The 14,374-nt window shown below is 40.1% G+C and overlaps 3 protein-coding genes and 1 long non-coding RNA gene across 7 annotated transcripts; 2 read left to right on the top strand and 2 right to left on the bottom strand.

Annotated features, from left to right (window-relative positions):
- Nucleotides 1–63: 63 nt before the first annotated feature.
- LOC26513969 lies at nt 64–1,546 on the top strand. 2 transcript variants are annotated; one of them, XR_001408593.3, is made up of 3 exons: nt 198–1,069; nt 1,128–1,172; nt 1,239–1,546. It is a non-coding gene; the product is annotated as an uncharacterized LOC26513969 (long non-coding RNA). The 2 variants fall into 2 exon arrangements; XR_001408596.3 differs by having other exon boundaries at nt 64–1,069; nt 1,128–1,546.
- Nucleotides 1,547–3,287: 1,741 nt separating this feature from the next.
- LOC6497535 (parkin coregulated gene protein homolog) lies at nt 3,288–5,801 on the bottom strand. 2 transcript variants are annotated; one of them, XM_001961852.4, is made up of 4 exons: nt 5,469–5,801; nt 5,326–5,396; nt 4,891–5,270; nt 3,288–3,866 (listed from the first exon to the last, which is right to left on the bottom strand). In XM_001961852.4, the coding sequence occupies exons 1-4, from the start codon at nt 5,553–5,555 to the stop codon at nt 3,604–3,606; spliced, it is 801 nt and encodes a 266-aa protein (XP_001961888.1). In that variant the 5' UTR covers nt 5,556–5,801; the 3' UTR covers nt 3,288–3,603. The 2 variants fall into 2 exon arrangements, with proteins under 2 accessions (XP_001961888.1, XP_032307628.1); XM_032451737.1 differs by lacking the exon at nt 5,469–5,801 and having other exon boundaries at nt 4,891–5,254.
- Nucleotides 4,047–4,858, top strand: LOC26514507 (C-type lectin 37Db). Its single transcript, XM_014906852.3, has 2 exons — nt 4,047–4,165; nt 4,220–4,858. The coding sequence occupies exons 1-2, from the start codon at nt 4,100–4,102 to the stop codon at nt 4,811–4,813; spliced, it is 660 nt and encodes a 219-aa protein (XP_014762338.1). The 5' UTR covers nt 4,047–4,099; the 3' UTR covers nt 4,814–4,858.
- Nucleotides 5,802–10,672: 4,871 nt separating the features above from the next.
- Nucleotides 10,673–12,793, bottom strand: LOC6497534. 2 transcript variants are annotated; one of them, XM_001961853.4, is made up of 5 exons: nt 12,636–12,793; nt 11,668–12,579; nt 11,549–11,613; nt 11,437–11,496; nt 10,673–11,381 (listed from the first exon to the last, which is right to left on the bottom strand). In XM_001961853.4, exons 2-5 carry the CDS (start codon nt 11,756–11,758, stop codon nt 10,995–10,997), a joined length of 603 nt encoding a protein of 200 aa, XP_001961889.2. In that variant the 5' UTR covers nt 11,759–12,579; nt 12,636–12,793; the 3' UTR covers nt 10,673–10,994. The 2 variants fall into 2 exon arrangements, with proteins under 2 accessions (XP_001961889.2, XP_044572244.1); XM_044716309.1 differs by lacking the exons at nt 10,673–11,381; nt 11,437–11,496; nt 11,549–11,613 and having other exon boundaries at nt 11,770–12,579; nt 12,636–12,792.
- Nucleotides 12,794–14,374: the final 1,581 nt, after the last annotated feature.

Raw genomic sequence — 14,374 nt, 5'->3', positions numbered from 1 at the left:
ATAAAAAATAGTTAACATGGTATATTAGGAATATGTAACTTAAATTTCAAGTGTCTAAGTAGACCAGGATTCCTATTCTTATAGTAGAAGGAACTAGAGAGCATCGAAGATGAAATCCAAGTAATTAGTAGGCCAGAAAATACAAAATAATTCCCTCAATCAAGTTGGCTTTCTCATTTCTGTCCAATTCTGTCTATAAAAGCCGTACATTTTCAGTCTCCGCTATCATTCAGCCTTGTGAAGTCGGCAAACCAATAATATTATTCCAAAAGTATTTATTCAAAAAAAATATTGAGTGATTTTGTGATTAATTTTCGGCAATGAAATTTGTATCCAAAACTAAAATGATGTTATTTAAAGAGAACGATTTCGATCATGAAGACGTGGAGCGCGAAGCGGAAAATATCCGCGAAAAAAAACGCAGACTGAACGAAAGACTAAGGCTCTGGAAAATAAAAAGACGGGAGATAATGAGAAACTTCCAACGTAGGCTCGGCGCAGCTATGAAGCTGCAACACAAATTAATGGTTACCATGGAAGAGATGAAGCAATATTTCCTTGTTTTCTTTCCCTGGCTCCTTGGCGCCAGCTTGGCGGATCTGGCTCAGTTTCAGGAACTGCAAGACACTTTAAACAATCTAATGAGGGATAATAATAGGAACATCTGCAAAATTGAGAAGACCTTGGAAGAAATTACACTTCAAAGCGATGACAATTTAGGGATAAACATAATATAAGATTTCATGAACAAATCGTGAGAATTCGTAAATATTGTTTGACACATCGGGCGGCATTTTATGAAAAGATTGTGGAATGTAGGAGGCGTCAGAGGCAACCATTGCCTTTGGAGGCTCTTCCAGAGACAAAGACTGGAGGATAGATAGTCAAACAGTTGGCAATTTAAATTCCACACCCTTCAAGTCAAATAAATATACTTATAATCTACTTGTTTGGATATCCATGCTAGAAACATTATCAAACTTCAAAATGAATATATGAGAGGCCCTTATAATTTCTACAAAACACATTTAGAAACATACATATTAATATCAGAATATTCTTACATTCGGTAAGTATTCATGAAAGTATGAAGCTTTATTCCTTGCTTTATTTATGTCTTTTTTCAGAAATGATCATGGGAGTGAGTTTGACGGAATTGCGCCCAAGGGGGTGTGCGTGAACAATTTATGCAACTCTCCTGCAATTTCCGGTATATTAAAGCAATTTCCAACCCACAGGCCGCAGCATACACACAGGACATAGGACACTGGACATAGGCACGACTTAATGGGGGAAGTCCTGCATATGACTGTTCCCTCTGCGCCCGTTTTGGGTGTGACGAAAAAGGACTCCAGGGCATTTGGAGCAGCCGCCCTCAGTATACAATTTTTTGATGGCCTAACAAAAATTGATATCACATTTGAATATGACGAAGGACAGTCTTAATGGGTTTACCTTTAATATTTTAATTTTGTATTTTAACTTACGTCTTTCTGTTTTTTAAAAAAATAAAAGATTTGTCACTAATCAACTATTTGAAATGAAATCTCATTAAGCTTTCATTTAATTTCCAATCTTTTGAGCCGATTTGGCATCTAAATCAATGTTTCGACTTCCTGTGGTGAACCCTTTTTACTATCCCCGAAATGAGTGTCCCATCCCCTGTCATTAGACTGACAAGGCGGGTATTTTCAGACGCAATAAAAAACGCTTTCTGCGTTCGAGATCTGCGTATAAAATGTCAAAACGATTTACCAGCATTTTGAAGCCCAAGTCTATGCGGGAGCATCCCAGTAAAGTGGGAAGTTCGCAGCAAGTAAATGCAATTTAGACGCTCGGGAGGGTCGTCAAGTGACGCTGCACCCAGGGGGACTGTTTGATTTACCGTCAACAGGAGATTGAAAAAAAAAATATATATACACATTTATAGAAAAATAGAATCAAGCGGGCAAAAAAAAAAAAATAAACAGGAGCTACCAAAAAGTGAATTAAGAACTTGTGTGCTGGAACGATGCGAGGCCAGCTCAACGAGGGTGATTTCCAATTGGGGTGTGGTGTGGTCTGGCTTCTGGGGGCAAATTGAGTTGCAACACTTGGCAGGTTTTTATCTACGCACCATAATCAGCCAGCCAACCCACCCACCGACCAACCCAACAGGCTGGGGGTCTCATACCCTGTCAGCAGGTCAGAGACCATCCAGGACTCCATCCCAGAACAGTATACACTTGGCAAATAGTTGATATAAGTGTGGAAATAGTTTATACAACTTTTTATGATTTTTTTATAGCTCGTGATTAATATATTTTAGACTCATAATTAAGTGTATATAATTATTTTTACTATAATATTCTCTCAGTGCAGTCGGAATGACCATCTGAGCAACTGTTTCGTGTTGCTGCTCATTGATAACAAGATTTGTTTTTGAAAAATTTTAGAGGGTAGCCCTTAATTACACCGAAAAGCGCAATGAGCAATTTCGAAAGTGAAATTGTAAGTGGTAGAGGTCTAAACCACATCCACCCCAAGCCCTGAACAATTTAACTAAATTAAATTTAGAGCGAGCCCATCCTACCAGAGTTTTAAGGCAGAAAAGCGGGCTAGGACTGTTCAAAAGTCAAAAGTGTTTGGCCCGTTCGGTTGATTTAAGCCAGAGATAAGGACGACTGGGACGGGGGGCAGACAGTCCTGGCGAGGAGGAAGGACGAGAGCGGTTACAGCCCTCCACCACGAAGTCGCATCCTTAGACAAATGTTTCCAGCCCAGACACTCGACACTCCACACTCACGGTACACGGATATTCCATTAAAAGATCCAAAGCGAATTGAACAATTTTCACTTTATGATTTATTGTAATGAGCTTTTTATTTATGGCACGACTTCTTCAATTGGCCCGAAACAGGAACACAAAAAAGAAGTAACATTAAAATATAAATTGCAGTGTCTGCGCTTGTTGTTGGTACTTCCCTCAGACTTTTTTGAGTTTTCGAAAATTAAAAATTAATTAGGCATTTATCACTTGACTGTCTAACAGATGGCGTACTGGGCTTTCCCCCTTGGCACGAGTACGGGTAAGTGCAGTCGGACATGAATATTCTTTCAGGATAGCAGTCCATTCCTGCCGAGGCCCAATTTAAGTAAAATTAGTCAAGTAAAAAAAGAGTGAGGGGATATGATTCATAATATGACAAATAAGTTTTTAAAGAACAATAGATTATATTTTTATTAAGAAAATAGAGTGAGGGGACATGATTCATTATATGACAAATATGTAAAGAACTATAGCCAGATTAAAAGAAATAATATATATTTCATACTGATTGAATAATTTTATGGATCTGAGATGATTTAAAAAGTGAGCATACATTACGGGATTTAAAGAGTTTTCATTTTTAAGCTTTAAAATTCCACATAACAAATATACTTTGTCATCTGTTGCCTAAAATTTGGTGTTTTTACTCTACTCTAATTTCAAATTTCACATTCCAATTTAGTTGTTTTTCACTCTGGCGCGAGTATTTAACTAAAACCCAATCGGAATCCAAAGTCAAACTCAGAAGTGGAGTGTTAGGGAAGATGCTCAGAAAAGCTCGGAAAGCAGAGACTTCAGGCTTCTCGGGGCTCCGGCGCCTCGCACTTGGGGAAGACGCTGCTCTCGTAGGTGGGCACCATGTACTTGATGTTGATGAAGGCGTTCGGACCACCGCAGTACTCCAGCAGCTTGAGGGTGTCCTCGATGACGTCACCTATGCGGCAGCTGCGGTCGGGATCAATGCCCTCGCCCAGGTTTACGTTAATATTCTTGTACAGGTTGCACACGGCGAGCAGGGACCGGTAGAAGGGGACGAGAGCCTGACCCACACAGGGGCCTGTGAATTAAATTAAATTTAAATAATATATTAAATAACTGAAATCTTAATGATGTCTATTGTGATGCACTCTGATCGAAGTAGTATATAAGCAATATAAAATAATTGCAAAATTTTAAGAATGATAACCGAAGATGATAACCGAAGAAGATCTTCAAATGGCTGTCTATAAAAAGGCGCTTTAGGCGCTTGGAAATTCATTCTTCATCACATTGCTGTGAAACCAAGACATTATGAGAAACTTTCTAATTATTTTCCTTCTCGGGATCACCTGGCAAAATGCCAATCTATGCTGGCTGGTAAGTTTTTAAAGCAATCCCCAACCTTCTAATAATTTCAATGGTTTATTTTAGGATAAATATTCACCCGAAATGTACGAGTATAGAGTTTCAGGAAAATTGTACTGGGATAACAATCGTGTGGAAGAAATTCCCAGGTATAGCTATGAACAAATCGGATCGAAGTACTACTACATCAGCGAGGATAAGCTATATTGGGGAAAAGCCCTAATTATGTGCCGAAAACGGAACGGAAACCTGATACACCTTAAGAACGACGAAGAATGGAAGGCCGTCACTGAGAAATTGAACACCTCAAGGAGCTACTGGGTGGACTATTACAATATTGACTATTTAGAGGTATTTACATCCGCCTTGACTGGCGAGGAGGCACAGTTCCTGAAGTGGACCAACGAGACCCAAAGCACCTATTACCGTAGGAGGTGCGTTGAATTGCAATCCGAGCAGAATTTTCTGATGCATGTGGTAGACTGCTTTGAGCAAAAACATTACATCTGTGAAGCCGACGAGGCACATCCCCCAAAAATAGAGTTTTCAACCAAACCTGAAGGTTTGGAGTATAGGCTGAGACTTTTAGAACTCAATTGGATAAAAACTGAAGACAATCACAGCTTAAATGAAATGTTGAATAGGATAGGAGGTCTTTAGTAAGAAACCTTTTTTCAGAAATATTACATTTTAACAAATAAAGAGTCTATTATATTTTGAATAAACTAATAACTCACCCAAACGCACCATCAGCTGGATGACCTGAAGGGCAGATATGATGATTTTCTTATCCCGTGTCTGAAAGGCCCTCTTCAGCGGCAGGATCAGCTTGGGCAGCACGGGCAGGACCTTTTTCGGCGATCTCATGATGAGATCCATGGCCCCATTGATGGCCAGCAACCGTGTGTCGCTATCCATGTCCGCCAGTCCGTCCACAAAGATGGGCAGATAGTAGCAGTAGTCGAGGTCCTCGGGTACACAGTGCCACTTTACTGGCCGCTCCTTGGTCGGGTCCTGTTTGCTGCTCCGTCCGGACATAACGCACGGAATGTCGCCCCGGTTGAAGTAGATCTTGAAGACAGTCTCCTTCACAGGTTTCCGCTTGAAGATGTCAATTCTTTGAATTGGGATGCCAATTAGGGCTTCTCTACAAGTCTTTTGGTTCAACTTACTTGGGAGGTGGCTTCACCACAGTGTTGGGCTGTAGAGCCTGGTGTGTAAAAGCTGGTACTTCTCTAGTGGGCTAAAGTTTATTTTATTTTATCACTCATAGGAACCTCTATTTCTTTTATTTATAATTATTAAAAAAACTTACCACCTTGGAGCGAAGGTATAAAAACTCCCGACATACTCTGCCAGGTTCGTGGAGTCGAGTGGCACGTTCTTTTGTGTTGGAGCACATTTTACTGGTGTATCTCTGGTCGTATCTCACTAATCGCAAATCAAAGACAACTTAAAATAAAATAAAAACTAAACTGAAGTATAAAAGGTAGTGTGTGGAGCTTAGGACTCAAAGTTTTCAGGGCGAAAAATCCGTTGAGACTGAAGTTATAGGCTTTTTTTGAAGAGAATCCAGACCGATGTGTTTTGAATGGGCTACTGCGTGAAAATGCCAATCCTCGCAGGTTGAATGGCTAGAAGACTGAACGTCCAATGAAATGTTAGACACTGACTACTAAGACCTAAAAAAAAATGTTTAAATAAATTATGGTTCGAATAAATAGGATGTATACGAGCATCTTCCTTATCAAGACGTCAACACACTTCCCCCCAATGGGCAGAACGCAGGGCAAACAGTGTTTTTTTTGGGGTGCTATCGCCCCCCGAAATTTTCACACCTAAGACTGTTCTGCGTCTCTAAAGAGTCATAAAGGGAAAGTGCAAACATTTGCGCACTTTATCATCTTTTTCCATTTCCCGCCCAGTCCTCTTGGGCGGTAAATGTTACGGTAAATATTTTGTAACGCCCGCCAATTAAGGCGTCTGCCCGAGACCCCACGACCCCACCAGACCTCCACCAGATGACGTAACCCCCCCAGTATTAACCTACTTAAAGATGCCGGGACAGAAGAGGAGACACCCATCTCTATCACTCTCGTTGTCTCTGGTGGCCTGAATTAATTAAAATCCGACATGCGAATTACTCGACTGTCCTTATCTGACTTGCAAGCTCCTTTCTTGGCTTCTTCCTGCTCCTGTTTTTAATTACCCACGCACAGCTTTTCACTTTCCTCCAACACATCGTTGCACGTCGCGATTTATCCGTTTTAATAATGTCGGAAGGCTCGGAGTCCCAGGACCCAGTCGTGGGTATCCCCACCCCACTGCCTAACCCATTTAACCCGGCTTAGACTTGGCTTCTGTCACTTTCTGGCATGTAAATTGAGTTAGAAGCATTTGGGCTTAGAGGGCCCAAGAACGAATGCCAGATAATTGTTGAATATTTTTTATTGGAATTCGGCTAAAAATATATAATCTGCTTAGCTAAATTATAATTTAATAATAACATAATTTGCATATATATTTTAAGGTCGAAAAGATAATTAATAGCTTGTTCTTAATATAGAAAATAATTATTAAATATTGTCCTATTAGGTGCTAGTCTAATGGGAAATCAAAACAAAAGAGATCATCCACAGACGTGGTGGACAACAAGCAAATGGGGAATGGACGCCAATCAACGCAAATCAGCCGGATCATAATTTATTGGCCCCAGAATGAAAAGCATTGGCCATAGAGCCCAGTGCCAGCCAGAAGCCCGCACAAAAGGTTTCGGTTTTCGGAGGTGAGGTGAGCCATTCGAGGTGAGGGCTTGGGGTTCGAGTGCGTTTGCCTAGCCTGGCTGACACTTTCATTAACAAAAAGTCAGAGCGATGACAACGGGTCTGTCTGCTTGTTTTTGCATTGTTACAAAGTGCAATCGGAGGTGGAGGAGGATGTGGTGCTATACTGGCCATACTGGATATTCTGGTGGTGGTGCTGGCGGTTTGTGGGTGTTGTCCATTCAGCTGACATGGCTGCAGTGCGGCACGTAAATCTAAACAGCTACTGACAGCTTTCAACTGGAACTCACTCCCACCGACGTGCTTTTTATGTGCTAGCTGCTCAAAATGGACAGTCCGGGGGCTGGACACAACACGCTCTGTCCGGCAGAGCCCATCTTGAATGTCATATAAGCCATATACACATATAAAACATCCATCCATATATATATATATATATATATCAATATCCTGGCCATATATCAATATGTAAGCGTTCACATCCTATATATCTACTTTCGTTGGGTTGTTTGTCTGAAATTGACATCGCTTGTATGCCGATCCATGCCCCATCCATGGGGCAACATGGACATAGACATGGACAACAGGGTTTTGGCCTTTTGTTTTAGCCCAACTCGGCTCGGCTCATACCGAGTCTGGCCGAGATTTTATGTTCGCATACATTTTGAGCGCTTTATTGTTTGTCCAATTTCGTGCAACATCGCCTGGTAGAGTAATCGAGTATCCGTTGTCTGTCTCCTCGTGTCAGGAATAGAGAGCTTTAGAGTGGGTTAGATCCCCCTCCCCCAACTGCCATTCCTGCGATGGCAGTTAGGTGTTAATCTAATAACTGTCAAATGCAGGATGTTGGTACTTTAGATTGTTGGGGAAATTGCTGCCAACTAACTTCTATTGGCATATTTTACTAAAATGAGTGACAAGCCATCGATGGCAACAAAGTAGACAAATATTTTACAACCATTTAGGTCTAAAAATTACTATATATTAAATTATAGAAGTAATTCCTTCTTCATGTTTAAAGACCCATTTTTCTCTCTGAAAAGAAGAGGTCACTTCTGCTTTACGAGTGCACAGAGTTCAAACTTCAATTCCAACTTATAATGGCCTTCATTCTCTGTTTATTTGGTTCAATTGCGCTTCTGGCAGCATAAGAATAATTTCTGCATCGCTAAAATCCCATAAAAATCAACAACTTTGAGACGCAGCACATACGAGCGGCTAACTGCCTTGCAGGCCCGGTCACCAGACCAGTCAAGCATTAAATGGCCACAACCGGGGCGGAGGGGGCTCCGAAATGGGGGCTGGATGGGAATAGTTCCAGCACATCCCATCCAGCAGACTCATATAAAAGTCTCCCTTCGTAGTCAAACATTTTTATGAGTCGTAAATCGAAGCGATAAAATCACAAGAAAATGGAGATACAAAAACAAACAAGCCTGAGAAGCGAACTGGGAGAGCAAGAGGTCAGTCTAGACCGGAATGGGTTAGGCTTGGGTCCCTCGTATCTCTCATAAGTCACACGATAAATTCTGTAACATTGCGCTAATGACACAATGGTACTTTTTATACAAAAAATGAATATATTTTTTACAAATTTTTCAAATAAAAGAGTCGAAGAGATTTCTAAACCCAAGTGATTCTGAGACTCCCCAAAAGCCTCTTTTAAAACTAGAATAAAAATATATTTAATTTAAATAAAAATACAAGGAATACAAGGATACAGGTTCTAAAAATAAAATATATTTTTATATTTAATTTAAAATTAATTTATAATTACATTTTTTTAGTTTAGAATATATTTTTTAAGTGCATTCGTTCAGATCAACAGTAGTCATCCAGGCTGCTGCAAATGGCGGAAGTTCATTATTGTCAGTGATTAATGACGAGAAGCGCGGATGGCCGCCAGGACTTGGAGGATGTGGTGGAGGACTCTGCATCCGACTCTCGGAATGGCCACATAAGTTAGCTGCTGCTGTCAGTTGGCCCAAAGCGTTTGGGATGGCCCAGCCTGGCTTGGCTAAAAACGACAAAAATTTGCAGGGCCGATGGCTTGAGCAGATCCTGTGGGTGATCAGGGGATGGACAAGGACGAGGACGAGCTGTTGACATCCCGGAATGTCACTCCGTCAGTCAGTTAGGAGGAAAATGCATTGCTGCCAGCTGCCAACATGATTAGCGCGTTGATTTGGCAACCGATTGCCGACCGGGCCAACATTTCAGACATCCTCAACAGACTTTGACTTGCCAACTCCAGAGCCAGCCACCACTCTCTACCGGAATCCCCTCTTTTTTTTTTGGCCCGAAAACTTATGCAGCGTTAAGCGGCATTGACAACGGCACGCACACATCGTTTGACAAAGTGGGCGGCATGGGAGGCCGGGCGAGAGTGGTGGAGCTGCCCTTGTGATGGTTCAATGTACGACAAGTGAAATTAATTTCAAACAATGCAGCAAACTCTGAAGACAACAAAACAGGAGAACCTAAAACCCCACGACAGCAGAAGCAAATTAAATAAAAATTCCAACATGAACGCTGCCATTGAGGAAACGGAGAAAGTTCACTGAACGAAATGCATGGGTTGGTAAGTACAGGAAATAATTGAAAGCCCTCTTCTCAGGCTCTGTAGGCTGTCAGGTTTTTTTGTTCAGTGCAGTTTCAGCATCCTGTCAAGGACCAGCCATATGACAGACTCAATCTACGTGCCTCGAGTCGATGAATAAGCCGAGCTAAAGGCAAACAACAAAAAAATCATGCCGAAGCAAACCAAACTTGTCGAAAATTATTTCGTTTTAATTATGCCGAAGGGCGTTGTCAAAGGACGTGTCGAAATGTGTCGCCATTTTGAAGGCTCTTTCTAAATGAAATCACGTCACCATATTCCCCCATCCTGCCTCTAAAATATATCTCTCCACACGACTTCTGGAGCACTTCAGGTGCCTATAGTACAACTTTTCCGTTGTCATTATCAATTTGAGTTAATTGCCGCAGCCATCGTGGGCAGAAAGTTGCCATTTTGGTCGCCTTCTCCATCCTCCACCCGGCAGCCATTTCTGCTGTGCTGTCATCACTTCCGGTCTGGGAATCCCCCGGTTCTCTCCCTTCGCTACTCCCTTGGCTGGCGAGACTGCATTGTCTGTGACTGTTTAAAAGCGTTTAGTCGAAATTTATTTGTATTACACGCCAAAAGCTGCAGACACTCCTATGACTCCTCGTTGTCTTCTCTTCTCCTCCGAGAAGGTAATGTTGAATTATTAAATTAAGTACTTGTTTGATTATGGTATAAATTCTCTTGTACAGCGGTGACAAGTGTAAGTTTGAAAGTGGAGCTAGACGACGCTATTCCGGGGAATGGGTAATAAAAATGACTCTAAAATACTAAATAATAACTTTTTTGTAGCCATATTTGTTTCAAATTTACAGTCATCGGCCATTTTAAGTTTGCGAAAAAAACATAGCATACTTTTTGATGTTTTTCGGTTTGTTTTCTCAAGCTTTTTTTAAAAAAGTTTTTTAATTAAATTTTAGTTGAAAATGCTTAGATTTTGAATGTTAAATTTTATGAATTTTGAGTACTCATATTACTCATTACTAAATTATATAATACTTGCTCAATATTACTTACTTTGAGTAGTATTATAGTAAGATGAAATCCAAAATGTGCATTGTACTTAATTTTCCCTGAAGAAATTGCAATATATTTTTATAAAGCTTTACATTAAATCTTCAAACTTTAGAATCTTTATAAAAATTACCATTTATTCCTAAATATAGATAATTAAATTTATCATAAAACATACATACTTGTATCTAAGTATGTATATGATATAATGAAAAAATGGCAGGGGATTTCCGGTTAAAGAAAGTTTTTCTTTTTCATAATATGGAATACATTTAATCAGCTTATTTTTTATAGAGGGGTTTTACAGCTTATTTTTTATATTTTCGTATCAGTAAGAATGAATCCAATCCCCACAAAAAGGGGGTTTTGTATCAGTATTATATAGAATACTTTTATATAGTTACTATACAGTATTGGTGTTGTACTATACAATTGCTTACTAAAAGTACAGTTCGCAGGCAAAGGCTATTTTCTTGGTACAGCTTCCCACACGCATTACCACCACCTGCCCCGTAAACTCCAAAAAGACACAGAAACCATCGTCAAATTTCCTTTTTGGGGGATCCTTGTGGGGAAAGTTCGTAAATTTCATGGGATGGTGATCGTCGTGCCAGTAAAAGTCCACCAGGGTGCTGTGATTCACATCATTCCGATCGCTCAGTTGTCCCCGATGCCCGCCGCTCCAGAAGACTGTGTGGGTCTGGGCGTGGGCACCATATCGCAGGAAGTCGGCAATCCTTTGCATTTCCTCTGCGCTCTGTATAGTTATGAGTCGGGCCTGCTGATCGATTGTTTCACACCCAAACTTGGCATGCATCCAGTCCATCTGGGCAGCGATTCTTGGTGAGAAGAACAGGTGTTATGGAGGAGCTTCTACTTACTATGACTGGGACGCTGAATACCCGATTCTTGTAGCTCACCTTGTAGTTGTCGTAGGAGGGCTGGAAAATGAAATCTTTCGTAAAACCCATTACCATAAATCTTGTTACCCACGGCCTTGTTGGAGGAGAAGAAGTAGCAACGATCTCCGATTTGCACAAAGGGCCTGCTACAGCGAGCTGTTAGTTTTGAAATGAGAATCTTATAGGCTTTATATCCGTATTCACGCTCACGCTGCATCATATCCTGGAAGATGTAAATGTATCCGCCCAACAGTAGCAGGAATCCTGTGAGACCCACAAAGGTTTTCCCCAAGGCAGACATATTCGTTGGAGTGATATGCTATAGACTGAGTCTAAACCAAACAATATTGGATGTATTTATAAGCCCAGAGCTGGGCTTTTCCTTGAAGCCAGCAAGAAGGTGTTACATTCCCTGAACGTATACAATTACTTTTCGCTTAATGTACTGGAAGAAATTTACTTATTTTAAATTTTATTGTTGTAATCTTATAATTAAAATTAATTATAAGATATAAATAACTAATAACAAACAAATATATTTATGATATTATCAGATTATATTATGGAAATATTACTTTGCAGATATGCAGAATCTGCCAAGTGATTTTTACTCTGAGTAGGTTTGATGAGATTTTCCTCATCGTTTTCCTTTTCCCTACTCGAGTGTTTTTTATTTACAATAATTTTGTACAAAATAAAGATGCTTATTAGCCACAGGATCACTAACACAATTAATCTGGTGTTCTGGTTCAGGGACCTCCAAACCATGGGCGCGGAGAACTTATACTCACAGATGAAGTAGTCGTCTTGGCCAAAGGACTCCTGCATATACAGGGTGGAGTTGATCAGCCGGAGGCTCAGATACGATTTTTTTGAAGGTTTCGGCTTTCCGGGCAACCAGCGGTCAAAAGTCACCGCCTTATCCACACCATCCCACCAGAAATCGGGAGCAGTTCTAAAGCTGTGACCCGAGGTGGCGAAAGTAGTGCCCTCGTCGTATCCCTTCGACAATACATATTGTTCCAGGTCCTTGAGCTCCTCAACAGTCTCAACTGATACTAGATTACTCGTATGCCGCCAACAATCCAGCCTGGCGAAGAACCAGTCGTAGTAATGCTCACTCTGCACATTCAAAATTGTTCTAATGTTTTGAAATTCAAATATTGCATTTTACTCACGAGGTTCTCACTTTCAATAAAGTAGTATCCATCGCCAATACGATCGAATACGGAGTCGCAAAGACATGAAAGTGGAAGAAAAACCAGTAACAAGTGCGACAAGTGCATTTCAAATAAAATCTCCTCTTGCACTGAACAGTCATATAAAACTGACTCAATTGCGATTTTTCACACAAACTTGAGGGCTTATCGCGAAAAAAGTTGATAGCCCGGACATTGTTCAGGCTTATGAACAACAACAACAACATCAGCAACAACAACATCAGGCTTATGAACAACAACAACAACAATTACAACAAGAGGCTCATTGTTGAGGCTTATAGTAATGGTTATAAAACATTCCAGGGGATTTATGTAAATAAATCTTACTTTTTTTTTTGAATAATTTTGGAAAGATAAAGTTTGTAGCAAACATTTTTGATTCAAAATGTGAAAATATTAACGCCTCCTCTATTCCTGACAGTCTCGGAGGTCCACGCGGTAATACTGCAATTTAAGCTGATCAATAATATATATATAATTTATGGATTGATAGCCCTTTTAATTAATTTATAACGAAAACAGTATAAAAATGCATTGACGTTAGGGTTTAACGTATCTTATGAGTAATATACTGAACGACCTAATAAATGACGTTATCAGTCAACCATACTTATATGACTTATAGAATACTTTGAAAATTTGAAATAAAAATACAAACGTTAAACGATTGCCAACATTAGTTTCAAAACCGCATTATATTAAATTGAAATATAATAATTTTATTAAATTAAAAATTAAAAACTGCGATTCCGATTGTGGTGATTCTCCTAAGTGCCTGAAGACTTGTCTTTGGAAGTGCTCTGAATGACGCTGTCTCTGGTTATCATTTTTTAGCTCTTCAGCTCAGTATCAGCTCTTAAAGCCAATACAATACTATGTCTAATCAATACAATACTATTTATGTGATTATTTCTTATCGATTGGAAAGACACTTGTGATAAGTTTTCAATTGTTGATACTTGTTGTGTGATAAGAATTCTTTTCATCTTTTGATATATAATTAAAGATTGTTGAGCCAAGCAGACAAGGGCGAAGCTGCTAAATAAGTCACATATGTTATAAATCTGAGTAGCAGCGGCGGGTTATCGGCAGTTCTGGTTTTTGTTTACATCTCCCCGTTCGCATGCGCTTTGCTGGTGGAGCTTTTTTGGAGAGCTGCTGCACACCAGCAAATCGTGCATTTGTGTGCGTTCGTATTGCTAAGTTCGTATTGCTAAGCTTGGGTACTTGTATTATTGTATTGATTGGAACAGCTGCAAGTTGGGTTAGAGTTGAACCCTCGAGAAATAAAAATATTGAAATTGCCTTGAAAATTGAACTGTGGAATTTAATTCGTTTGGCCGCTATTAAAAACCATTAATAGCTCAACATTCTGGGGGGAGGATGTTGGGACTTGTGCCAGCATCAAATAACATAATTATTGCAATTTAATTCTCCCAGTGTAACTAGCCGCAGCGGTCCACTAATTGCCCGTTATCAGCTGTAATATATTCTTTGTTTCTCCCAGATTCGCATGCGCTTTGTTGTACTTTTGTAGCGCATGCAGTTTGGGAGCTTTGGTGGAGCTTCTGCGCAAGCTCTTAGGTTTTATGACTTGTAATTCGGCATTGTTTTGGTTCGGCCGCGGAATTTGTTTTGGGGTTAAATTGACCCACAATAAATTGAAATATTAAATTGAACCTGGTCTATTAATTCGG

This window comes from Drosophila ananassae, chromosome 3R (assembly GCF_017639315.1).
Source record: "Drosophila ananassae strain 14024-0371.13 chromosome 3R, ASM1763931v2, whole genome shotgun sequence".
Classification (NCBI taxonomy): Eukaryota; Metazoa; Arthropoda; class Insecta; order Diptera; family Drosophilidae; genus Drosophila; species Drosophila ananassae.
This window is presented reverse-complemented; position numbering and strand designations above follow the sequence as displayed.

Excerpts from the sequence above, each read along its gene's own strand:
- LOC6497534 (XM_044716309.1), bottom strand. The coding sequence starts at position 12,743 with ATGCACTTGTCGCACTTGTTACTGGTTTTTCTTCCACTTTCATGTCTT. Across the intron at positions 12,580-12,635 it reads TTATTGAAAGTGAGAACCTC|AGTGAGCATTACTACGACTG; the intron begins GTGAGTAAAATG and ends TTGAATGTGCAG.
- LOC6497535 (XM_001961852.4), bottom strand. The coding sequence starts at position 5,555 with ATGTGCTCCAACACAAAAGAACGTGCCACTCGACTCCACGAACCTGGC. Across the intron at positions 5,397-5,468 it reads TATACCTTCGCTCCAAGGTG|CCCACTAGAGAAGTACCAGC; the intron begins GTAAGTTTTTTT and ends AATAAACTTTAG. Across the intron at positions 3,867-4,890 it reads CCAGCTGATGGTGCGTTTGG|GCCCCTGTGTGGGTCAGGCT; the intron begins GTGAGTTATTAG and ends TTTAATTCACAG.
- LOC26514507 (XM_014906852.3), top strand. The coding sequence starts at position 4,100 with ATGAGAAACTTTCTAATTATTTTCCTTCTCGGGATCACCTGGCAAAAT. Across the intron at positions 4,166-4,219 it reads ATGCCAATCTATGCTGGCTG|GATAAATATTCACCCGAAAT; the intron begins GTAAGTTTTTAA and ends GGTTTATTTTAG.